The sequence below is a fragment of the Convolutriloba macropyga genome, chromosome 3 (genome assembly GCF_964194025.1).
Source record: "Convolutriloba macropyga chromosome 3, txConMacr16.3, whole genome shotgun sequence".
NCBI classification, from domain to species: Eukaryota; Metazoa; Xenacoelomorpha; order Acoela; family Convolutidae; genus Convolutriloba; species Convolutriloba macropyga.
The window spans coordinates 73,876,065-73,901,761 of record NC_134470.1 but is presented as its reverse complement, the minus strand read 5'-3'; the positions used below and the strand labels follow the sequence as shown (position 1 = coordinate 73,901,761).

The following is a 25,697-nucleotide window of genomic DNA, read 5'->3' as shown; positions in this document are numbered from 1 at the left end:
GTTTTGGTAACTTTACTTCCTCTTCTCGCCATAGAAGTCCAACTTCGTTTCTTTCACCGGTGAATCGAGTTGTTTGCTCCAATGTTTTGATTGCTCTCTGTTCGTCTTCCAAATGACCGGACATTCTGAATTCTTTGTTTTGGTAAAATCATCAGCATTGGATGCAAAAGTACTAGTTTTCGGTTTTTCGCGGTTTTGAAACTTAGGGTTTGTTTGGGCTTACAAGTCTTCATCTATGAAAGCAGTTGATTCTAACCAGTTTTTGAAAACAATCAAGTTTGCTGCTAGTAGTCGATGATCCTGTAGATGTCTTAGCCACTGCTCCTGAAATTGAGGGGAAAGTTCTGGTCGTTGAACTCAGAACTGTTGGACTTTGCGGACATAACCAGCTTTGACGTAAGTGTCAATGGTTTCCTGATAACGCTTTCGCAACATATCATCTTTCCGTAGGCGTCGTTCTAGGGTCCTGAGCTGCCCCATAGCAGAGTAGAAGTTTTGGTAACTTTACTTCCTCTTCTCGCCATAGAAGTCCAACTTCGTATCTTTCACCGGTGAATCGAGTTGTTTGCTCCAATGTTTTGATTGCTCTCTGTTCGTCTTCCGAATGACTGGACATTCTGAATTCTTTGTTTTGGTAAAATCATCAGCATTGGATGCAAAAGTACTAGTTTTCGGTTTTTCGCGGTTTTGAAACTTAGGGTTTGTTTGGGCTTACAAGTCTTCATCTTTGAAAGCAGTTGATTCTAACCAGTTTTTGAAAACAATCAAGTTTGCTGCTAGTAGTCGATGATCCTGTAGATGTCTTAGCCACTGCTCCTGAAATTGAGAGGAAAGTTTTCTGGTCGTTGAACTCAGAACTGTTGGACTTTGCGGACATAACCAGCTTTGACGTCATTGTCAATGGTTTCCTGATAACGCTTTCGCAACATATCATCTTTCCGTAGGCGTCGTTCTAGGGTCTTGAGCTGCCCCATAGCAGAGTAGAAGTTTTGGTAACTTTACTTCCTCTTCTCGCCATAGAAGTCCAACTTCGTTTCTTTCACCGGTGAATCGAGTTGTTTGCTCCAATGTTTTGATTGCTCTCTGTTCGTCTTCCAAATGACCGGACATTCTGAATTCTTTGTTTTGGTAAAATCATCAGCATTGGATGCAAAAGTACTAGTTTTCGGTTTTTCGCGGTTTTGAAACTTAGGGTTTGTTTGGGCTTACAAGTCTTCATCTATGAAAGCAGTTGATTCTAACCAGTTTTTGAAAACAATCAAGTTTGCTGCTAGTAGTCGATGATCCTGTAGATGTCTTAGCCACTGCTCCTGAAATTGAGGGGAAAGTTTTCTGGTCGTTGAACTCAGAACTGTTGGACTTTGCGGACATAACCAGCTTTGACGTAAGTGTCAATGGTTTCCTGATAACGCTTTCGCAACATATCATCTTTCCGTAGGCGTCGTTCTAGGGTCCTGAGCTGCCCCATAGCAGAGTAGAAGTTTTGGTAACTTTACTTCCTCTTCTCGCCATAGAAGTCCAACTTCGTATCTTTCACCGGTGAATCGAGTTGTTTGCTCCAATGTTTTGATTGCTCTCTGTTCGTCTTCCGAATGACTGGACATTCTGAATTCTTTGTTTTGGTAAAATCATCAGCATTGGATGCAAAAGTACTAGTTTTCGGTTTTTCGCGGTTTTGAAACTTAGGGTTTGTTTGGGCTTACAAGTCTTCATCTTTGAAAGCAGTTGATTCTAACCAGTTTTTGAAAACAATCAAGTTTGCTGCTAGTAGTCGATGATCCTGTAGATGTCTTAGCCACTGCTCCTGAAATTGAGGGGAAAGTTTTCTGGTCGTTGAACTCAGAACTGTTGGACTTTGCGGACATAATCAGCTTTGACGTCATTGTCAATGGTTTCCTGATAACGCTTTCGCAACATATCATCTTTCCGTAGGCGTCGTTCTAGGGTCTTGAGCTGCCCCATAGCAGAGTAGAAGTTTTGGTAACTTTACTTCCTCTTCTCGCCATAGAAGTCCAACTTCGTTTCTTTCACCGGTGAATCGAGTTGTTTGCTCCAATGTTTTGATTGCTCTCTGTTCGTCTTCCGAATGACCGGACATTCTGAATTCTTTGTTTTGGTAAAATCATCAGCATTGGATGCAAAAGTACTAGTTTTCGGTTTTTCGCGGTTTTGAAACTTAGGGTTTGTTTGGGCTTACAAGTCTTCATCTATGAAAGCAGTTGATTCTAACCAGTTTTTGAAAACAATCAAGTTTGCTGCTAGTAGTCGATGATCCTGTAGATGTCTTAGCCACTGCTCCTGAAATTGAGGGGAAAGTTTTCTGGTCGTTGAACTCAGAACTGTTGGACTTTGCGGACATAACCAGCTTTGACTTCAGTGTCAATGGTTTCCTGATAACGCTTTCGCAACATATCATCTTTCCGTAGGCGTCGTTCTAGGGTCCTGAGCTGCCCCATAGCAGAGTAGAAGTTTTGGTAACTTTACTTCCTCTTCTCGCCATAGAAGTCCAACTTCGTTTCTTTCACCGGTGAATCGAGTTGTTTGCTCCAATGTTTTGATTGCTCTCTGTTCGTCTTCCGAATGACCGGACATTCTGAATTCTTTGTTTTGGTAAAATCATCAGCATTGGATGCAAAAGTACTAGTTTTCGGTTTTTCGCGGTTTTGAAACTTAGGGTTTGTTTGGGCTTACAAGTCTTCATCTATGAAAGCAGTTGATTCTAACCAGTTTTTGAAAACAATCAAGTTTGCTGCTAGTAGTCGATGATCCTGTAGATGTCTTAGCCACTGCTCCTGAAATTGAGGGGAAAGTTTTCTGGTCGTTGAACTCAGGACTGTTGGACTTTGCGGACATAACCAGCTTTGACGTCAGTGTCAATGGTTTCCTGATAACGCTTTCGCAACATATCATCTTTCCGTAGGCGTCGTTCTAGGGTCCTGAGCTGCCCCATAGCAGAGTAGAAGTTTTGGTAACTTTACTTCCTCTTCTCGCCATAGAAGTCCAACTTCGTTTCTTTCACCGGTGAATCGAGTTGTTTGCTCCAATGTTTTGATTGCTCTCTGTTCGTCTTCCGAATGACCGGACATTCTGAATTCTTTGTTTTGGTAAAATCATCAGCATTGGATGCAAAAGTACTAGTTTTCGGTTTTTCGCGGTTTTGAAACTTAGGGTTTGTTTGGGCTTACAAGTCTTCATCTATGAAAGCAGTTGATTCTAACCAGTTTTTGAAAACAATCAAGTTTGCTGCTAGTAGTCGATGATCCTGTAGATGTCTTAGCCACTGCTCCTGAAATTGAGGGGAAAGTTTTCTGGTCGTTGAACTCAGAACTGTTGGACTTTGCGGACATAACCAGCTTTGACGTCAGTGTCAATGGTTTCCTGATAACGCTTTCGCAACATATCATCTTTCCGTAGGCGTCGTTCTAGGGTCTTGAGCTGCCCCATAGCAGAGTAGAAGTTTTGGTAACTTTACTTCCTCTTCTCGCCATAGAAGTCCAACTTCGTTTCTTTCACCGGTGAATCGAGTTGTTTGCTCCAATGTTTTGATTGCTCTCTGTTCGTCTTCCAAATGACCGGACATTCTGAATTCTTTGTTTTGGTAAAATCATCAGCATTGGATGCAAAAGTACTAGTTTTCGGTTTTTCGCGGTTTTGAAACTTAGGGTTTGTTTGGGCTTACAAGTCTTCATCTATGAAAGCAGTTGATTCTAACCAGTTTTTGAAAACAATCAAGTTTGCTGCTAGTAGTCGATGATCCTGTAGATGTCCTAGCCACTGCTCCTGAAATTGAGGGGAAAGTTTTCTGGTCGTTGAACTCAGAACTGTTGGACTTTGCGGACATAACCAGCTTTGACGTCAGTGTCAATGGTTTCCTGATAACGCTTTCGCAACATATCATCTTTCCGTAGGCGTCGTTCTAGGGTCTTGAGCTGCCCCATAGCAGAGTAGAGGTTTTGGTAACTTTACTTCTTCTTCTCGCCATAGAAGTCCAACTTCGTATCTTTCACCGGTGAATCGAGTTGTTTGCTCCAATGTTTTGATTGCTCTCTGTTCGTCTTCCGAACGACCGGACATTCTGAATTCTTTGTTTTGGTAAAATCATCAGCATTAGATGCAAAAGTACTAGTTTTCGGTTTTTCGCGGTTTTGAAACTTAGGGTTTGTTTGGGCTTACAAGTCTTCATCTGTGAAAGCAGTTGATTCTAACCAGTTTTTGAAAACAATCAAGTTTGCTGCTAGTAGTCGATGATCCTGTAGATGTCTTAGCCACTGCTCCTCAAATTGAGGGGAAAGTTTTCTGGTCGTTGAACTCAGAACTGTTGGACTTTGCGGACATAACCAGCTTTGACGTCAGTGTCAATGGTTTCCTGATAACGCTTTCGCAACATATCATCTTTCCGTAGGCGTCGTTCTAGGTTCTTGAGCTGCCCCATAGCAGAGTAGAGGTTTTGGTAACTTTACTTCCTCTTCCCGCCATAGAAGTCCAACTTCGTATCTTTCACCGGTGAATCGAGTTGTTTGCTCCAATGTTTTGATTGCTCTCTGTTCGTCTTCCGAATGACCGGACATTCTGAATTCTTTGTTTTGGTAAAATCATCAGCATTAGATGCAAAAGTACTAGTTTTCGGTTTTTCGCGGTTTTGAAACTTAGGGTTTGTTTGGGCTTACAAGTCTTCATCTGTGAAAGCAGTTGATTCTAACCAGTTTTTGAAAGTTTGCTGCTAGTAGTCGATGATCCTGTAGATGTCTTAGCCACTGCTCCTCAAATTGAGGGGAAAGTTTTCTGGTCGTTGAACTCAGAACTGTTGGACTTTGCGGACATAACCAGCTTTGACGTCAGTGTCAATGGTTTCCTGATAACGCTTTCGCAACATATCATCTTTCCGTAGGCGTCGTTCTAGGTTCTTGAGCTGCCCCATAGCAGAGTAGAGGTTTTGGTAACTTTACTTCCTCTCCCCGCCATAGAAGTCCAACTTCGTATCTTTCACCGGTGAATCGAGTTGTTTGCTCCAATGTTTTGATTGCTCTCTGTTCGTCTTCCGAATGACCGGACATTCTGAATTCTTTGTTTTGGTAAAATCATCAGCATTGGATGCAAAAGTACTAGTTTTCGGTTTTTCGCGGTTTTGAAACTTAGGGTTTGTTTGGGCTTACAAGTCTTCATCTATGAAAGCAGTTGATTCTAACCAGTTTTTGAAAACAATCAAGTTTGCTGCTAGTAGTCGATGATCCTGTAGATGTCTTAGCCACTGCTCCTGAAATTGAGGGGAAAGTTTTCTGGTCGTTGAACTCAGGACTGTTGGACTTTGCGGACATAACCAGCTTTGACGTCAGTGTCAATGGTTTCCTGATAACGCTTTCGCAACATATCATCTTTCCGTAGGCGTCGTTCTAGGTTCTTGAGCTGCCCCATAGCAGAGTAGAGGTTTTGGTAACTTTACTTCCTCTTCTCGCCATAGAAGTCCAACTTCGTTTCTTTCACCGGTGAATCGAGTTGTTTGCTCCAATGTTTTGATTGCTCTCTGTTCGTCTTCCGAATGACCGGACATTCTGAATTCTTTGTTTTGGTAAAATCATCAGCATTGGATGCAAAAGTACTAGTTTTCGGTTTTTCGCGGTTTTGAAACTTAGGGTTTGTTTGGGCTTACAAGTCTTCATCTGTGAAAGCAGTTGATTCTAACCAGTTTTTGAAAGTTTGCTGCTAGTAGTCGATGATCCTGTAGATGTCTTAGCCACTGCTCCTCAAATTGAGGGGAAAGTTTTCTGGTCGTTGAACTCAGAACTGTTGGACTTTGCGGACATAACCAGCTTTGACGTCAGTGTCAATGGTTTCCTGATAACGCTTTCGCAACATATCATCTTTCCGTAGGCGTCGTTCTAGGTTCTTGAGCTGCCCCATAGCAGAGTAGAGGTTTTGGTAACTTTACTTCCTCTCCCCGCCATAGAAGTCCAACTTCGTATCTTTCACCGGTGAATCGAGTTGTTTGCTCCAATGTTTTGATTGCTCTCTGTTCGTCTTCCGAATGACCGGACATTCTGAATTCTTTGTTTTGGTAAAATCATCAGCATTGGATGCAAAAGTACTAGTTTTCGGTTTTTCGCGGTTTTGAAACTTAGGGTTTGTTTGGGCTTACAAGTCTTCATCTATGAAAGCAGTTGATTCTAACCAGTTTTTGAAAACAATCAAGTTTGCTGCTAGTAGTCGATGATCCTGTAGATGTCTTAGCCACTGCTCCTGAAATTGAGGGGAAAGTTTTCTGGTCGTTGAACTCAGGACTGTTGGACTTTGCGGACATAACCAGCTTTGACGTCAGTGTCAATGGTTTCCTGATAACGCTTTCGCAACATATCATCTTTCCGTAGGCGTCGTTCTAGGGTCTTGAGCTGCCCCATAGCAGAGTAGAAGTTTTGGTAACTTTACTTCCTCTTCTCGCCATAGAAGTCCAACTTCGTTTCTTTCACCGGTGAATCGAGTTGTTTGCTCCAATGTTTTGATTGCTCTCTGTTCGTCTTCCAAATGACCGGACATTCTGAATTCTTTGTTTTGGTAAAATCATCAGCATTGGATGCAAAAGTACTAGTTTTCGGTTTTTCGCGGTTTTGAAACTTAGGGTTTGTTTGGGCTTACAAGTCTTCATCTATGAAAGCAGTTGATTCTAACCAGTTTTTGAAAACAATCTAGTTTGCTGCTAGTAGTCGATGATCCTGTAGATGTCTTAGCCACTGCTCCTGAAATTGAGGGGAAGTTTTCTGGTCGTTGAACTCAGAACTGTTGGACTTTGCGGACATAACCAGCTTTGACGTCAGTGTCAATGGTTTCCTGATGTCTTAGCCACTGCTCCTGAAATTGAGGGGAAAGTTTTCTGGTCGTTGAACTCAGAACTCCCTCCGACTCCAGAACATGCTGAAATCCGAGTCGAGTCAAAACGTTAACTGTTTGTGACTACGTTTGAAAATCGAACGATGCTACTGGAATCATCGTGTCTAACTGGAGGATATGTGTACATATTCTTGAGTTGAGATTTAACAATGACTCTCGGTCTGCTAAACTTTTTGCAGAGAATGTCCGAGGCTTGATAGTATGCCTGTGAAACCCTGTCCTGAAATTGCAGCTTTCGCCTGACCAATGAGGCTAATCTTCAGATACTGCATCTTCTCAGTGACGCTCAGCCGCTTTTGATGCACAATGACATAGAAAAATTCTGCCTATTCGGGCCACTCCATGGGGTGTCCTGAGAATTCCGTTAGCTTAAGTTAATCCTCGTGGGTCACCACTCGGTTGGTAAATTACTTGTGGGGTAGCTTGGCTCGCTGTTGTTTGGTTTTGGCTATGTATCGATCTGTTGCAAGAGTTGTGCTTGGGACTCTGGCTTCTCTGCCTATTTTTGGAACGCTGACGGTCCTTGTCACTGGAACGTCGTCTTGGAAAAAAGCGTCTGTTCTGTTACCCTAATTGATTTAGGGATTTCTGGTTTCTTGAGAATGCTCGAATCTTGCAGTTGCGCTGAGAAAAGTCCTGCACCCGGTTGGAACAACGTTGTAGTTTTTGGGTAGGCGCTGAAGCGTTTGTCACCTCTGTCCTGTGTGACGTTCTTAGGAGGGTCGATCACAACATTGGGAGATAGTTGTCGACTAGCGCCAGAATGTTGGGCCACTGATTTTTCCCAGCCTGCAGTTCTTTCTAGATTGCGTCTAAAGCCAACACTTTCTAAGTCGTGTACCTGTGACCCAGATGCGCATGAACTTCCTTTTGTCAGTTCAATTTCCATGCGCCTTTGCTCTTCGTCGGCTTCAGCTTTCTTTCCTTCGTTTTCGAGCTCTCGTTCATGTTGTCGCAAACGTAACTCGTCTTCTTGTTGCAACTTTAGACGTAATTCTTGTTCTTGTTGTTCCTTTCGTCGACGTAGTTCCATTTCCTCATGCTCCTGTTCTAACTTCAACTGCCGCTCTCGCAGTCGTTGCTCTGTTTCTTTCTTAGCTCTTAGGTTTTCGAGCTTCATTTCGTCAATCTATCGTCTTCTCGATGATCGCGAGTTGGCAATACTGGGTTGTTTTCTGCTTGCTTGTGTAGCAGAATGCCTTGAAGAGACCTCGACATTCTCTTCAGCTTTCTCTACTGCTCCATTTCCTGTATCATTTACGGTCCCGTTTGGGTCTTTATCACCAGCCGATGGGGATGACACTAACGATATTTGGTTTCCACAATCCTTGCTCTGCCCGTACTGCTTGATCAGGTCTCGATAGTGACTCCTAATATTGCTGAAACCCACAAGCTCTCGGGAGCGATATTCTTGCTTTATCGTTTGAATTGATTCTGCGTAGATTTCATCTAGTTTTTCGACTAACCGTTCCAACTGATTACGCGATGTATGTTTTTCGGAGTCGCTCCAGTTTTTAGTTTTAACTTCTCCAAACTTGATAGTTCACTCTCAATTGAATGAGCAGCTTTCACTGTTTTGTATGCTCGAAATGTGTCGTCACAATAACCGACGATTTCTGTGCAAAATTTTTCGATGTCTCAACTACCCATCTCAAATCTTTGCTCTTTTCTTCAAACGTACGCTTGGTGTCATTGTCGTAAGCTTCTAAATACTTTGGCTTCAATAATAACCTTCGCTGCTTTCTGTTGGCTTCTAAGTTGTCGTACGTCTCGAAGAAGACTCGATATGCACCTTCGACAGTCATTGTTTTGTTTTCTGTCAGGTAGCCTTCTTGTTCGGTGAGGCGTCTGGAGAACAATTTGAGTAGGTCAGCTTCCTCCTTCTCTAACGTCTTCAGTTGACCACTCGTCTTCCAATCAACTGTTTTTCAGTGTCTACTGGGACTTTTGCTGGCCATAGTAGAAATTTCGTCCTGGTCCACCAAATTGAATCGAAGATGTTGATCGTGTTGTTGCCCGGGTCGGCGGACCAAATGTTGCGGCTGCTCAAGAATCTCAGCGGAACCGTTATATCACATCCTGGTTCTCGAGTTTTACACCCGACTGGTTTTTCACAGGGTTCGATTGACTTACGACATCGTCGAAATAATTAGTCGCTCGGACGTATTGAAGGACTGTAACTTTAATTTTGTTGATTGAAGTTAAGAAAATCCTTTGTGATAGTCTATGTTCAATCTCGTGCTGAAGTTTGTGAAACTTCAGCCAGTGTTAGTGATGTTGCTAACTTCGCGTCAAGTAAGCTCAAATAACTTAAATCTCGCAAGAGCTTAAGATCTATCAAAACTTAGCAAAAAAGACTAAAGTTGCTAAAGAATCAATTTTTAGTCAATATGAGAGCCAACTGCTCTGTATAACAGTTTCTAATGGTTCTAAATACAATTCGGTTTCACTAATCAAACAATTTGGCTAAAGTGAATGAGCAAATTTTAATCATTTATAACATCAATGATACTTCTTTCTGATTTCTAAATCAAGAAAATGATTTAGGTCATTGTTTACATAGCAAATATCAAATTACTGCCATATTTAATTTTATTGACATAAGCACGGATGGTTTTTACGTAGCTCTGAATGCCTCGAATATACGGTATTTGACCTTTAATGATCACCTAAAGTATAAAATAAACAATTTGAGAAATTTAACAATAAACGACAAAATATTGAAAAATGTCATTTTTGCACCATATAAGTGCAAATAGCCACACTTGTGGGTCTGATGCGATAACGTTCGTTGCGTCCACGAGTAGCTTAGAGGTAACCATAACCTTGTGCCATAACCTCAGGTTGCTCGGGTTTTCCCTTCCAAAAATGGGGGGGTGTACAAAATTTCGGTCCCAACTTGTAAAAAGTTTTCAGTTTTGACTGTTTTTGAGTTTTGACAAATTCTAGGTTTTTTCAGTTTCAAAGGTCATTTCTTTCTGTCTGATGGTTTTTGTAGCTGCTTTGAAGTGGCGCCAACTGCTTTGTTACTGCTGAAACTATTTTGGAGACTTATACTTATGATGTGAAGAGCGGTGCTTAGAGGTTGAAGACCCCCCCCCCCACTATTGCCCCCCACCCAACTGGTGCCCATCCCAATCCGCCCCCGGTGCAGCTCCCACCACCCGTGGCTAGCTCCTAATGAAGTCATCCGCCTGCCGGTCATTTGAGAGCAATTTGCCCGACGTTAGCAAATTGATCTTTTCGAGTTTTCACATTTGAAACTGTAAAAAGGATGCAGTCAGAAGCTCCTCGTCCCCCTTGTATGAGAAAAATTAGTCCAAGATCATTCGGTTACATTTTTATTAATTAATCTCAAACGAAGTTTGTAGCAATTGTATTAGTCCTGTGGTCTTTTTGCAATTCTTTGCTTGACCGATTTTTGTCTGACCCATTTGACTTTTCATCCTCAAAATCGGGATAAAGGGGTAGCGCCCATAGGGCATCAAGTTCTTTTAGAGCCTTTCAGCTCAGTAGTCAATTGTTTTGAGGAGACAATTTCATTGGGTGAAGGGAGGTTCTTAATCTTAAAAGTTTAACCCCTTCAGTCACCCCCTCTGCACAACGCCTATTGTCCACCCTATTCCACCTGTCAGTTTTAACCCCCTCTGATCTAGCCTTCGCAACCCTACCCCCATTGATTGCTTGACCCCCCTCCCCCTCTCACTCACGCGTTCCCCCCCCCCGCCCTCCATAGTTAGCATCCCTAAGCCCCAGCTGGCTAATGCCTAAGCCGACCGCTCGCCGGCCATTTGAGAGCAATCCGCCCGACGTTAGTCGTTTATGTTTACATTTATCGTTTTTCCACTTGAGTTACAATACTAAATCGCACAGTTCTATGCAAAGATAACTATCAGTTTGACCTTGTGAGTGAAAGAAACTAGGTAAATTGGTCATTATGAATAGGTCATTTTAGGAATTTCTAAAAGACCACCTTGTTGTTACCGTACGGAAATAAACCCCCTCTGAATTAAACGCCCATTTTAAAATTGAATTTCGGTCGTGATAATTTGTTCGGATGTGATAATTTCATATCAAGTCCCACGGGCCGCTAAGGCATGGCCATGGCCCGCGAGGCATGGCCAAACGCGCTAAATCTGCAGCTCTTCAATAGTAAAGTGGGGTTTTTTCCATGGGCGTTTTTTTCCTTGGGGGTTCATTTCCTAAAATGAAGTTGGGGGTTTTTCCGCAACCGGTTTTTCATAGGCTGTCAGCCATTGTGTTGTGAAATATGACTCAACTTAAATATGTTTGAAATATATCTATAATAGAAAAGGACAACTGAGAACAGGGTACTGTTGATGCACTGCAGACTAAAAATCTAATGCTGCTCCGCTGCAATTACGCAGAAGCAAAATTATTATTATTTTTAGTAACTGATCGTTGGGCGGACCCGCATAATAGTTGTAAAATGTTAAATCTTTGGGTTTTCGGAGTCTTAATTGTAGTTTCTATAAAGAAGTTTTCGAAAAACAGTTTGCATTACTCAATCGTTGTACTCGTAATGAAGTTTTATCTAGGTGACAGTAGTCACAGTTCACGCTACCACTTTTTATCTAATCTGTCAGTTTTTTCTTTCATATTGACTATTATAAGAGGTTTGGAAGCTGTGGCGAGACGTAGTAGACAATTATAATGCTAACCTATTTCAGAACCTGCCAGAAAACTTAGTGGATAGAGTTGGTGGCAAATTGTTTACTTTCGGGTCCTACAGACTTGGGGTGCACACAAAGGGAGCAGATATTGACACACTACTTGTCGCTCCAAGACACGTTGAGAGAGACGACTTCTTCAACTCCTTCTTTGACAAGCTCAACAGCCATCCGGAAGTCAGTAGTCTGCGGGTGAGTGCTGCATTTGATCGATAATTGTTGCTGTTATAATTCTTTTTGTCTTCTGAAATCATAGATAAACGTTAACTTCAGAGACTCAAATTTGTTGAACCAATTATTTTTTTACGTTATAGCTTACGTGCACTAATGATATACAAAATAATACTTAAAAAAATTTTATTTTCCTAGATGGCATATAAATATACAGGGCCTAGGTAATAGGCCCCCATAGGTAATAGACCCCCAGAGTTTTGGTCGTGATAATTATTTCGTTTGTGGTAGTTTCAATTCATTGCCCGACAGGAATGGCCAACCACTCTAAATGCGGAGCTCGTCAATAGTAAGTGGTGGTTTATATCCTATCTGAAATTAAGTGGGTTTGTTTTCGGTGGGATTTGTTTTCGAAGCAGAAATTTACACGGGCAGCGTACACTCTGTTGATTCATCATTAATGTGACGTGATAGCCGAGAGGTAAGGTGTGTGATTCACACGCCAATGATTGAGAGGTCAATCCCCTGCCTCCGTGAAGCTGTGTGTGAGGATGAGCGCTTACTTAACTATAGCTTCAGGTTGACCATAGCCTGACCAATGTTGGCTGCAATAATGGTACCACGTGAAAGTTTCAGACGCAAAAAAAGTGGCCATAGTCACCAAAAAAGAGCAATGTTGCTCATAATAAGAACAGTCTGAAATGTGGGGAATAATAAGGAAAAGGGCAGCTGAGAATAGGCCGCAGTAGCCTAATGCTGTTCCACTGCGATTACGCCGGAACCAAAATTATTAATAGCTTACATTACTTTTTAATAATGTTGGAATCCTAAGTTGAGGTTTTATGACGCACATTATACTTTAAAAAGGATTGTGAAAACTGCACATTTTTGAGCGTTTCGCTGAGATTAATATTGCAAATAGTTTGTGTGACTTTGGTCCTTAGGTTTTCACCACAAACTCGATGCTGTTCAAATAAATAAATTTGATAACCCAAGCGACTGTTTTGAGGAGTTAATACCTCGTTTCCATGTTTATTTAGGCAGTGGAAGACGCTTTTGTGCCTGTAATTAAGCTATACTTTGGAACTATCGAAATGGATATCTTGTTCGCCCGTCTGGGCATGCAAACAGTAACTGACGAAACAGACCTTAGTAACGAAGAGATCCTGAAGAATCTTCACATATCTTGTGTTCGTTCCCTGAACGGAACCAGAGTTACTGACGAGATCCTCCGACTAGTTCCCGATAGAGACGCTTTCAGACTAACCTTACATGTCATCAAACTTTGGGCAAGGAGGAAAGGAATTTACAGCAACGTGTTGGGCTTCTTAGGTGGTGTGTCTTGGGCCATGTTGGTCGCTAGAGTGTGTCAGCTTTACCCCAGAGCAGCTCCCGCAACATTGGTGGAAAAATTTTTCCTAGTTTTTAACTGCTGGTTAGTTCAAGGTTTACGTAAATTAATAGCTCAAAAAATTGCGTGTACACAGTAGACATTCGATCTATAAGGCTGGCTTAAAATCTTAACAGAAGTCACTCAAAATCATCATTGCTTAATTTCAACCATTTAATTGGTCGATAAAGATCTTTATGCCTTTATTTTTGAATCATTTGGTTGATTTACCATAGCCAGTTAAGAATTCCGCCCGCTTCCCCGCGCGGGTACAATCAGAAGCTCGGCATTTCTCTTGAACAAATTTCGAACGACCTCAGTCGGTTGTAATTTTTTAAAAGTCTTTGATCCATTTCAACTGTTATGCGTTGGTCATGAATGCTGTGTTTAATCATTCAATTAAAAATGCAGCTAAATTAACTTTTGAAAAGGCTAAAAAATATTTCAAAATCCAATTCGCCACGAAATGAATCATGTTAGAATCGATATTAACTGGACATTTTAGTTTCGTATTGATCCAGTGCCCTAAAGCTCAGTCTTTTCTTATCAGTCGCAAAGTTAACAAAGACCTTTAAATGCGCCAAGATAATCTAATCGTTTAAATTTTACGTTTCTTAGACTCATGTTCTTCTTAGGTTAAGAATTACAATCGTATGTTGATTTTCTTAGGAATTTTCCTTCTCGGAATCAAGATATCTACCAGGATAGCGTCACAATGGGCGACGACTACATTAAAAGTATCTTTTATAGTTACATCGAGGCTATTATTAATCGTATGGTAGTTTTTATTGGAGCGCCTTTCTTATCAATACTTATATTTGAGTGTATTTGAACCAGAAAGTTTGAAAACTAATAGTTTAGATCAGAATAGTGAACAAAATAGAAGATTGGGCCGTTTTCTGTTTCTGCCGCGTTCATGTGAGAGCAAAACCAAAAGATCTAAATATTCCGCGATATGAGCAGAGTTTTCTGTTCATGTGTGATATTTTGAAAGCTTTTGAGCTTATTATAGCTGCGAAGCTGTAAGCTGAGCGTAGCTATATTGCATTGATCATGTTTAATAGCCGCCGTCAGCCTCTCAACGGCTATTATTTAAAAAAGGCTCTCTCTCTTTTTTAAAATTTGCTTTACCTCTTGATCACGTTTTTGGTTTTACATAAGTCACAATTTTTACGTTTGATTTCTGACTTACTTCACTCACTGTTTTTAACTGAATGGATTTGAAATTCTTTCACGCATTCAATTATGCAATGAGGTGAATACTGTCAAAGTCAAAAGATCAAAATTAAAAGAGACGGGATAAACCGATAAACTAGGGTCATTGAGTCATAGTGCATTAGGTTGTTGCACTAATGCAATAAACTTAAAATTAAATTTCCTTTTTTTTCTGTTTCAATCCCGATTTGCATCAAGCGCGTCAACGGTGCTGTTTTTCGGCGATCTGCCGGCTTTTTTGTTTTTTTCTGTCGTTTATTCTTCGTTTTACATTGCTTAACGCCCTAAACCTCAAAACATAAATTTGTGTAATCTTTTGATGCCACTCACCAATTGATTTTGTGTCCCTTTATTATACTCATAAGCAGCGAGTAATAGCCGGCCAATGTGATAAAACTTTGTATCATTAATGACTCACCTCACTCAAAATATTTTCGAGATCAAAGGAGGACTCCTGTATTATAAAAGCTATACTAATGAAGCAATGCGACTAAACTAATATGTAATAAGTACCGTTTTTTTAAAAAAATGGAATTATTTATATTTAAAATAGATTTTTTATCGCGTGGGTGGCTCCAATTCAATTCTGTGTTAGTCGCTCTCTATAATTTACGGCCGCAAGTCTATTTCCTAGATATTGAGGAGCTTAAGGGTTATGGTTTTTTTACACAAATGTGTTTTGGTCTACATCAAAGGTTTTCTATAGGTTTCTTGCTAATTTTGATTTCTTAGGATTGGTATTGGATTGGTGATTTTGACGCGTTTTTATGTATTTTAGGACAATGTATCTTTTTCTGTATCCATGTGAATTGAGCGTCCCATGTCCTCTGAGGCTGTTTAATATTCGGCTATTGTGTCTTTTTGATTTTTTTTCATAGTCTAAAAAAATTAATATTAATTTGATAAATTTCGAAAACACCAATGTTATTAATTGTTTTTCATAATTATCTTGTGCTTTCTTCACATGTATCTGATTTCATCCTGTACTATAATTCTTCTTTATGCAATTTTTCGTAATACAGATTTTTTGCGAAACAGATACGCTTGGTTCATGATTGGTCCAATTTTTTTTATTTGTCGTCTCACTCACTTAAAAAATGACTCAAGCACTCAATGAAACATTTTTTTTTACTTTTGTTTGTTTCTCATTTTTATCCATTGGTATCAGTAATAACAGCTCCCGGTGGTTGTATGATAATGCATAAATTAACCTATTATGAAGTCCATTGGGTTTTCAGTAAGTAAAAAATGATTCTATCTAGTATATGAATTTGATTATTATTTTTTACCACTTGATGGTTATTAGTTTTGGCCTCATTTTTTTCAATTTTCCTTGCATTTAATCTCGATAAAAACGGATTTCAATGTCTCAATTCACTCTGTCCCTTAGTTTAGTTAATAAAGGCAATTTTAACTTGTGTTTTTAACTTTAAAAAGTATAATGTGCGTAAAGATTTGATTATGAAGGCACATTTTGATGACTTCTACGTCAAAAATATGAAGAAAAAGGACTTCTTCCTTTTTAAAATTCTGCTCTGTTGTTTTATGTGTTTTTGGGGTCATATGCTCGTTGACAATCAGAGGCTAGTTTTGTAAGGATGATAATGGTCAATTATTAGGTTTTTCAGTTTTGGATTGTGTTTCAGGACTTGTCCTGCTGGTTTTTTATTCTACTTCCAAATTTTTATTTCGACCAGTTGATTGCGCGCGAAGATTGTGCTTTTTTAGTGACTGTTGCAACTCAGGGAACCAGAATTGTTTGACGTCATTTATTGTTCTTTTGATTTTTTTAAGGTCAATCGCGTGTGATAATTTGATGCCACTAAACTTTGAAATCTCATCAAATCTTAACTGAGAAATTGAACTCTAATTGAAAGTTAGTAGAGGTAATCCAAACGAGATAACTACAGGGCTATATTTTCTGAAAGACGGATTGAAATTGGAGCTTAAATTAACCGTATAATTTGAATTCAATCGCGTTTTTTAGTCTTTTTTACTTTGGTCTCGGTGGTCTTTTTAACCAGGAGTCGCAACTGTCTATATCTCGGCTGTTATCTGGGAATCTGTCGGCTATACGTTGAAGGACAAAAAGGTCTATCGTGACTATTTTGTGGCAAGCTGCTGGAGATGTTTGTGGTTTTTTAGCTTCGTACTTGAAGATTTGAAACAAAGCCGTTCGTTTTCTCTGGTGTTAGGGGAATGTAAACATGTTCCGTGTGACATGTCGGTGATTAGTATTAATATGGCCACTGACTGCACATTGTAACTCCTTTTCGCTTTGTTCGATCTGGGATAAATACCCCAGCGGGCAATCAGCTTTATAATTTATTGAGCGATGTGATGCGATTAAGTTTCGATCAGCTTGTCTGTTTCGAGAGTCATAAACTGCAATTTTTAAGTTCTTGTGGACTTGTGTCATTTCACTCCTTGGCCTAAATTTTTGATCTTTTCTGATAGAAATTTTGCATATATGAATTACTTTACTCGCACACTGACCCCTTCCTGTCCGGATGATAGGTTGCTGAGGACGTGAATATCAATGAAGTTATACGATCCAGTAATATTATTTTAGCAATTTTGAATAATATCATTACAACACGTTGTGTGGGTGCTCAAGTCTGTATCTGATTTTCATTCTTCTGTTGTGAGCTGTAGCACTAAAAAACATCTATTAAAAAGTTATTTTCTGAGAGTTAAGATTCTCAGTTATTTATTTTATAGGAAGTGGCCAACTCCCGTGTTGCTGCAGAAACCTTCAGCCAATGTTCATCAAATCAACTTGCCTGTTTGGGATCCAGCGGTAAGTGCTTCCATGCAATTGGAATGTATCATGTTCATTGATAACTATATAACTATCGAAGTAAAATTTTGTATTTAAATGCAAATGGCCAGCATATAGACTGAAAGCCAGTTCAATTTATTCTGTTATTAATAGCCGCCGTCAGCCTCTCAAACGGCTATTATTTAGGCGCTCTCCTTTTTCATAATTCAAAGGATTTGAATTGTATTGGGGCGCTGTCTTTTTTACGACTCGAAGAGGAATATTGGTTTTCTTAAGGTTTTTTTTTACCGGAAGTACTATTCGTTCAGACGGCGTTTTGACCTAAAAGCGAAAGAATAAAATTGCGGTGTGAACTAATTTGTTCTGAGCGGGAGAAGTTTTTTTGATCATACGCTTCGATCAGCGAATGACTTTTTGACTTTGAAAAGCCTTTTTTGACAGAATGCCGCATATAGATAACAATTTTAGCCGTTTATCGTCCAATTGACCCAAATTTTTTATTATTATTAATAGCCGCCCTCATCTTCTCAGCCGGCTATTATAGCGCTCCCATTTTTTTTTACTTCGTCGAACTTTTTTTCGCTGTACCATTTTGCCGCTTTCTCAGCATTTTGCGTGAAATCTTTTTGACTTCTCTAGGCTAGTTTCTCTCTTCTCTCATTCTGCTAAAAGTGAATTTGAACATCAGTTGCTCAGCAAAGCAATTCAAAATGAACAGAGTCAGAATAAAAAAACTGAAGTCAGAAATAGAAACGGGATAAACCCATAAAGCCCAATTTTAGATGCCCGCTACTTGAACGTCGTTCCTATAAGTATTAGTTGCCTCTCTAATGCTTATTGGTATTGACAGTAGCCCCTGTAGCCTGTCTCTAAGAAACAGAAGTATTTTCAACTACGAAATGCCATCAAAATAAATCGGACTTAAAAAATGTTTTTGTACAAAGATCTTTTTTTTTCAATATCTATTCTTTCAATCCCAATCATGCTTATTGGAATCAACGGCGGCTATTTTCCGGCAATCTGCCGGGTATGTTTTAATTTTTGTGGAAATAATTTCTAATGAAAGCTGTATTGACATGTGAACCTCTGAAATTGATATCACAGTGTTTTTTTAAAGAATAATAATGCTTTTTAATTTTTAGATGAGCACATATTTCACAATTTTTTAATTCATTTTTGGCTTTAAACTTTTGTTTTTCTTTTTTGAGTCTAAAAGCGATTTTTCTCAACAATCAGTGCATATGGTACTTCATATTTGGTATTTAATGCTTTCAATAACTCTTAGTAACATGAGATTTTTCTGTTTTATAGAGTTGTACAGATGACTGCCCAATTTTGGCAGTTTTGCTCCAGTTTCTTGGTTTTAACTAGTAGAAAAGGTCTTTATGTGCAGTGTCAGAGATCCAAGTTTCATTTTACTAATAATTGAAAGGGTTTTCTTCGTTAAGTATTCTAAATTCTGCAAAATTTTTTTCCTGAGTGAAATTTTTTACAATTTTTTGCAAAATGTTTTGTTTCCTTTTTGAACCTTGGATCTACTTTTTAATCTATACACGAGGATAGTTTTGTCATTTTTTTGCTAAATTAGGAAATTTAATTGTTTTTGTACTTCATTCTTTATCAATTTGATTTTTAACTTACTAAAATCAAGAACTTGTCTTTTTTGTTCTGGTTTTTGTCATTAATCTCAGCATTCTAGCTTGTATCAGTCTATTTTCCTGAGACCTATAGATCTAATAACCTCTGCTTTTATCAGTTGTTAAAAAGTTTTAGTCTTTTTCCTAGATTTTTTGTTCGCAATTGATTTCATTTGACATAGTGCGGCACTGAGAATTTGCTTGAAATGCCCTTATTACATGTTGACTGATAAATACTTTCTAGGAATACATTTGGGTCTCGGTTTTGATTTTAAGCAATTTTTTGCCTGTGAATTGTACTCTGTTTTTTGTTGATTAATTTTTATGGTTTTTCAACTATTTGGCTGATTTTTTTTAACGCAATTTTTGGGCCATTCCATCGTTTTTTTTTTAAAATTATTGATAACTAAAGCAGGGATTAGAGCATCATACCTGTAGGTTCTATTTACTGAAAAGGATGCATGTTTCTTTTAATACAAAGTTGTCTTTTTCTATGCTATTTGACAAAAAATTGAAAACTTCACAATTTTGTTCTCATCTTTTCTCTTTTCTTCAAAAAGAGATGTTTGTGAGCTCATTAAGGATTGGCTGTATATTTGTTGTTGGTTAAATAGTTTTCATGGCACGAAACAACGGTTATCATTTGTATATGTACTTGTACTTTTTGAAAAATAAATTGAATTTTCCCAATCTTTGATGTTAATTTTTTCTGTCAAATTTTCTTGTTCTTTGACTTAAGACTTGTTTTATCTGCATTGATGCGTTCTGCATGGAGACTTTAGCTATTTGAAATACAGTTCTTTCGAGGGATAAGACTTCGAGTCGTTTCTGGAATTCTTCCCGCTGTGTTTTTTTAAGATATGTTCGCACATTTTCATGATTTTTGAACTCAAATTGGAGTAGTGATTTTGGTCACGCCGAAACAGGAAGTGGAGTGAAAAAGCGATTGGTTTTGCGGCGTGAATTTTTTTTGCTCTGAGATTTAGGTTATCAAACTTCATCAGTGTTCGCTAGCTGACATTGGTATTAAGCTTATTAGCCTTCACTTCAGAAGCTGAATTAAGCAGTTTTAGAATCCTGAACCTGCACTCCAAATTAGGACACTTTGAGACTGAAAAAAACAGAAAAAAATTCGGACAATTTATCTCTCTTTTTTTCCTGTTTCATTTCCGATGTCGACGACGGCTATTTTCCGGCAATCTGCCGGCTATCTCCTTTTTGTCAGAAGTTTGTTCATAAAAACCAGCCAAATCTCATCCAAATAAACGGCCTCTCTATATAAGATTTTTATGTATATATAATCTATATGTAAGAAATAGAATTTAAAACATGTTGTAAAAGGGGATCAGTTGAAAAGGTAAAGTAAAACTGTACGAAAAGGAAAATGGGGTGGTATTGAAAGAGCTGAATTCTTTTAATTTTGAGCCTCTGATTTCTGCTTTATTTATTCAAAAGCTCGAAAATAGGAGTATAAATGATTTTATGAGAGATGTGGGAAGAATTTTATTATTGCTTCTCAATATCTCTGATTCGTAGAAGAAACTTCAAAATCATAGCATAGTGTCTGATTTTACTGGAAGCAATTAGATCCGAACGATTACTGGATCTTTGCAATTAAAGGTTTTAGAGATGATTTTTAGGGAAGATAAAAAACTTCATCATGCTCTTCATTTATGCCTTTTTTTAAATTGCTCTCAATTGAAGATTGTAGCAACTATATTAGTCTTTTTGTTCAGTGTTTTGTGATTTTTAATATTACCTACTTTTAGTTTGATAGTTTTTTTTTCGTCTGACCTTTGACTTTTCGTCCTTAAAATGAGATACTGTTAAAACACGGAGGGCATTAAGTGGCTGAGCAGATCGCTTGTAGTCCCTTAGAGCTTTAATAGTTGTCAAGTGTAAAAATTACCGAAGCTGCAGAGGAGACGTAAAATCATGGTGCGATGAGCAGTTTCTGGCGGGTTAGACATCCTGAACCCCTCTGAACTAAAATCCATTTATCTACTCCTTTTTCGTTATCTCAGTTCAGTTTAAGCTAGCCTCTTGATGCCACAGCTAGCTACTGACAAACTCAATTGCTCTACCTTTTGAGAAATTCACCTAACGTAATCGGTTTTTGTTGATTTATGCAACAGTAAAAAACAATGATGTCGCCAGTATGAGATATTTCAGATCTATTCTGTTCTCCCAGCTTAGTGAGCTTATATATTTTACGTCCCCCAGGCGCACGTGCTATTTTTTACGTAGTAACGTGCTATATAACAACATTTAAATTGTAACTGGGGGCGTAAAAAACGGGGGGGGGGGAAATAGAATGGATCCGATATTTCACATAAACAATTATGCAAGAATTCTTGTAAAAGGAAACATGGAGCAAACCGTCTCTAATCTCTGAATAATTGTTGAAAGCAGTTCTCTTCAAAACAGAGGAAATATTGTAGTAAGTGGATAAATTGTATATTAGCAGAAAATTATATTCGTAGAAAAATGAGTAAATTCCATCCTTTTTTCTCAAACTCCTAGCGCACCGAAGTTGCAACGCTTGTTAGTTGTTCGAGAATTTGAGTCGATATTTATGAATGAGCAATTATTGGGTACTTGAAATCGAAAACAACAAAACTGTTAATAAAGTTTAGGAAATTTGTTTTTAATGGCTCTCAAACGAAATTTGTAGCTATTATGTTAGTCTTGCGGGCTTTTTTCATGCGACTATTTGCTTTCGTGACTTCTTGATTTTTCGTGATGTAAATTGCTCTTGTTCAAAATTTAAGTCGCTAAACTAATTCGAGGCAGTTTAAAAACGCAATTCAAAAGTTCGCCAAAATTGGCGGTCATTTATCAATTTAAATCTTGGTGACCTGTAGGTGACCTGTAGTAAGTGGCCTCCAATACAATTTTAAGCCCCTCATTGACATTATACTCCCTCCCTGGCTGAAGTTAATCCCCCATTGAACCCCTCGCCTGTCTTTTGTGAGCAATTTGGTCGACGGTCGGTTAATTTTAATCTGTTTTGCTTAGAGAAATTTCAAAATTTCTTTGCAGAAATTATTGCATAACTGTCCTTTTTTAACATAAGTCAAAAAAGCAAACTTAAGTTTTTTTTTCTGTGAAAATGGTGTGTGAATTGAAAATCGTAAAAGCAAAAATCGTAAAGCTGAACTCACCGTTCAAATATTCAGTTTTGCTGGATGATTTGAGATTTTAATTATTGATGATTGTTTAAAAGGCAACTTTTTTAGACTGTGGTGAATGACAGACTACATTTCATGCCAATCATTACTCCTGCCTTCCCAGAACAGAACTCTACGTACAATGTCTCGTGCAGTACCCTCACAATCATGAAAGACTTCTTAGCAGAGGGATTCAAAACAGTCCAGGAAATCAAGCGAGCAGAAGTGGCCCGTTCGGACGAAGATAAAGCTCGAGTGAGACAAGCCAACGGAAATGTGGAGTCGTTTTGGTCAAAATTGTTCGAACCCTTTTATATTTACAACAAGTACAAACATTTCATCGTTTTAAGAGCACAGTCGCCAACTAGAGCTGATCACCTCGAGTGGTAAGACACTTCACTTTGACCTGGATCTCTTGATATCATTGTGACCATTTCATGGCAGTTGATTTTAATCTAAATTAAACATTATAGGACGTAGTGGATTGGAACTCAATTGATTGTGTCTAAACCAGAATTGCGCATTTGATTATTTTCAAGTCTTGTTGTTTTAAGTTTGATTTGCATCATTTTTGCTGACAAATTGTTGAACATGGCGACGCTTCAATTGTTCTTTTTCGTGTACCACTAATGCAGTTTATGTGAGCGCGATTATTTCGTTGAGATTTTCAAATTATGAAACTAACCGTCACTTGAATAAAACTTAATAAACGAAATATGTCCGTTAATTTTGAGCAATATACATGTAGAGTTATATGAATATTCTACCTTGAGGGTTGTAAGTCGCATATGTGTGAACTACCGAGTGAAATCATGTCAAGTTTTTGAAGCAATTTCTACTGTATGCCTTTTTACTTCTCGAGCATGACGGTGTTTTCTGGAAACAATTGAACTGTCGTGACGATTTTTGACAATTACCTCAGGGCTGTTGAATAGTGAATGCAAAATTTTCTAAACGAATAGTGTGTTTTACAATATATTCATATCATTAACCGATTAGATATGAGGTTGAACATAAATCTGCTTACAGTCTACCCATCAATCACTAGCAATTCAATAAATCAAAAATCATCTTTTTAATCAGAACAATTAGCCACATAAAACGACAACCTTGTTATGATTTGATATCTGCTCATCTGTGTTAATCAACTAGTACGCTAGATTTTACTATATTGAGTACATGAAAGAATTAGATATATTAGTACAAGAAAAGAGTGCATACATGATTTTGAGTACACTTCCATTTTCGCCGTTGATGATGAGTAGCGCAGGGGTTTTGATTCATGATAAAATGCCATCCTTGTTCTGATATACTTTTTAACAAAAATGATATTGGTGATAGCTCAGATGTTTTCATTGACCACTGTTATAGAGTACATACATGATTTTGAGTACTATCATTTTCTCCGTTGATGATGATTAGCGCAGGGATTTTGATTCATGATAAAAAAGCCATCCTCGTTCTGATTTTAAAAGTTACAGATGAGGCATCTTATTAGCAATATTTTGCAGTAGATTTTTCAAATTCTCTTAAAAATGAAAAATTAGTGTTGATTAAAGACGGGGATTTTGGTTTATGATGAAGTAATCTCTGTTGACATATTTCGTGAAACGACAAATTGTCAACGTGACGTCATAATGCCTGATTGCTCGCAGCAATGACTGGCAATTTTTTGTTTCAAGAAATTTGTCAACAACGATTATTTTATCAGAAATCGAAATCTCCTTTAATCGTCGCCAACATACGAAACAAAACTTCCCATTTTTTGCTCAAAAATATTCGCAAGTTGGCAAGAATGTCAAGTATTTTGATTGCCTGTAAAGTGATTGTCTGTTTTCTATACATGCGAATAAGTGAGGGAGGGTTTTGATACATTAGAACGAGCCATATTTGCTCCTAGATTTTAAAAGAAGTTTTAGATGTGATTTCTGTTTACCAGAAAATTGAATTTATTTATGTACTGAGAAAGGAAATTTTAAAGTTTTGTTTGATAAGTGATAAAAATGCATCTTTGATCTGATGTGGCACCTGCTGAACTATCATAATCAAATGTTTGATTTTATTTTGAGTCTTCAAAAATTTTTGTTCCCGCTGTGATGAATTGCGCAGGGGTTTTGATTCATGATAAAAAAGCCATCCTTGTTCTGATATACTTTCTGACAAAAATGATATTGGTGATAGCTCAGATGTTTGCCTTGACCATTGTTATAGTGTACATACATTATTTCGAGTACTTCCATTTTCTTCGTTGATGATGATTAGCGCAGGGGTTTTGATTCATGATAAAAAGCCATCCTTGTTCTGATTTTGTGAGCTTAACTACTGCGCAGGTTCCGGAGCAGATTTTTGTTCTGATGCTGAAAAACTGTTTTGTTGACTTTTGCTAGCTTAATTAATGTTACGCTTTCGTTCGTCTGAGCTGTCACTGTAACCCTTTTAAGTATTTTAAGTTTTCTTTCATTCGGTAGTTATGATAAACTAATGGTTTCTGAACATGATAGTTAATTTGCTTGCTATATGATTTACAATGCCCGAGGCTCACCCTTTCTGATTTCTTTATTAGAATTGCTCTTTACTTATTGAGAATTGCTTGCCTTGGATATCAACTTAATTTATATTTTTGTAGAATGCTTGTAACGACAAAGTATTTTTCATTTTCCAATTAGTAAAATTCGTTTAGGCACGGTCTTGTGGAGAGCAAAATCAGAATTCTAGTTCTCAACTTGGAGAAAAAGAATTTTGTATCTCTGGCACATGTTAACCCAAAAGCGTACACTACTGAGCCTACCTCTAATGTCCCGGGTCATGTGAACAGTTTCTTCTCCAGCAGATGGTTCATTGGCATCGCTTTTGACCAGAATGCACTCACAACCACCAACGTTGACCTCACATTTGAGATTCAGAATTTCTCACAAACAGGTAAATTTGAGCAATCACAGTCTGCTCTGTTTTTTAATAGCCGCAAAGCTATAGCTGGGGTTATTAATGGCCTTCTCTTGGTATTTTTTTACGAATCGAAGAGGAGTATTGGTTTTTTTGTCCGGAAATACTATTCGTTCAGACGGCGTTTTGACCTAAAAACGAAAGTGGGTAAAATTGCCGTGTAAACTAATTTTTTCTCTGCAGAAAATGTTTTTTCGAGCATTCGCTGCTGCGTTCAGTAAATGACTTTTCGACTTCGAAGTGTTTTTAGCCTTATTTTTTGTCCGATTGTCAGATTTTTTACTTTAGTTTTTTTGTGGAACTAATTTTTGTTCGGTGCTGTATTAATTTGCGACTATCCGAAACTGAGACCTGTTTTTGAGAGCCTAATAATGGGTTTTAAGTTCAAAATGAGCACATATTTCTCATTTTTTAGCTTACTTTTTTCATTGCTTCATTTTTGGATCTTTGAACAGACTTTCTTCAAAGATTATTTTGGCAACTTCCCTTTCATGATCTATTCATCGATTGCCTCTTTATAACGTGAGGTTTTTTTGTTTTTATGTAGAATTGTGCACATTAGTCCGATTTTGCAGTTCTCCTATTTTTTTCAACTAATGTGGTTGTTGCTTTTGCTTGTCGTTTGTGTTCCGAATAATATCTGTGAAATGTCGATTTGTTTTGATTTTTTTTTCGAATTTTTGTATATATCGGTTTTCGTTATCTTAACGACCAGAGAATCTGCGATACAAATTCTGTTTTGATAATTGTCAGTTTGTGTAAAAAATTTGTTTGTTTTGTGCTGTCCAACTGTTCTGTTAATCAAATGAGGAGTTTTCA

The 25,697-nt window shown here is 38.1% G+C and overlaps 1 protein-coding gene across 3 annotated transcripts in view; it reads left to right on the top strand.

The window, feature by feature from the left end:
- LOC142336447 (poly(A) polymerase beta-like) overlaps positions 1 to 25,697 on the top strand; it is a 60,140-nt gene that overhangs the window by 19,613 nt on the left and 14,830 nt on the right. For all 3 annotated transcript variants that reach the window (XM_075385290.1, XM_075385288.1, XM_075385289.1), the window contains exons 2-6: positions 11,571 to 11,762; positions 12,782 to 13,176; positions 17,068 to 17,146; positions 22,005 to 22,321; positions 24,616 to 24,854. In XM_075385290.1, coding sequence (XP_075241405.1) covers positions 11,571 to 11,762; positions 12,782 to 13,176; positions 17,068 to 17,146; positions 22,005 to 22,321; positions 24,616 to 24,854 — 1,222 coding nt within the window. The remainder of the gene's footprint in view (positions 1 to 11,570; positions 11,763 to 12,781; positions 13,177 to 17,067; positions 17,147 to 22,004; positions 22,322 to 24,615; positions 24,855 to 25,697) is intronic.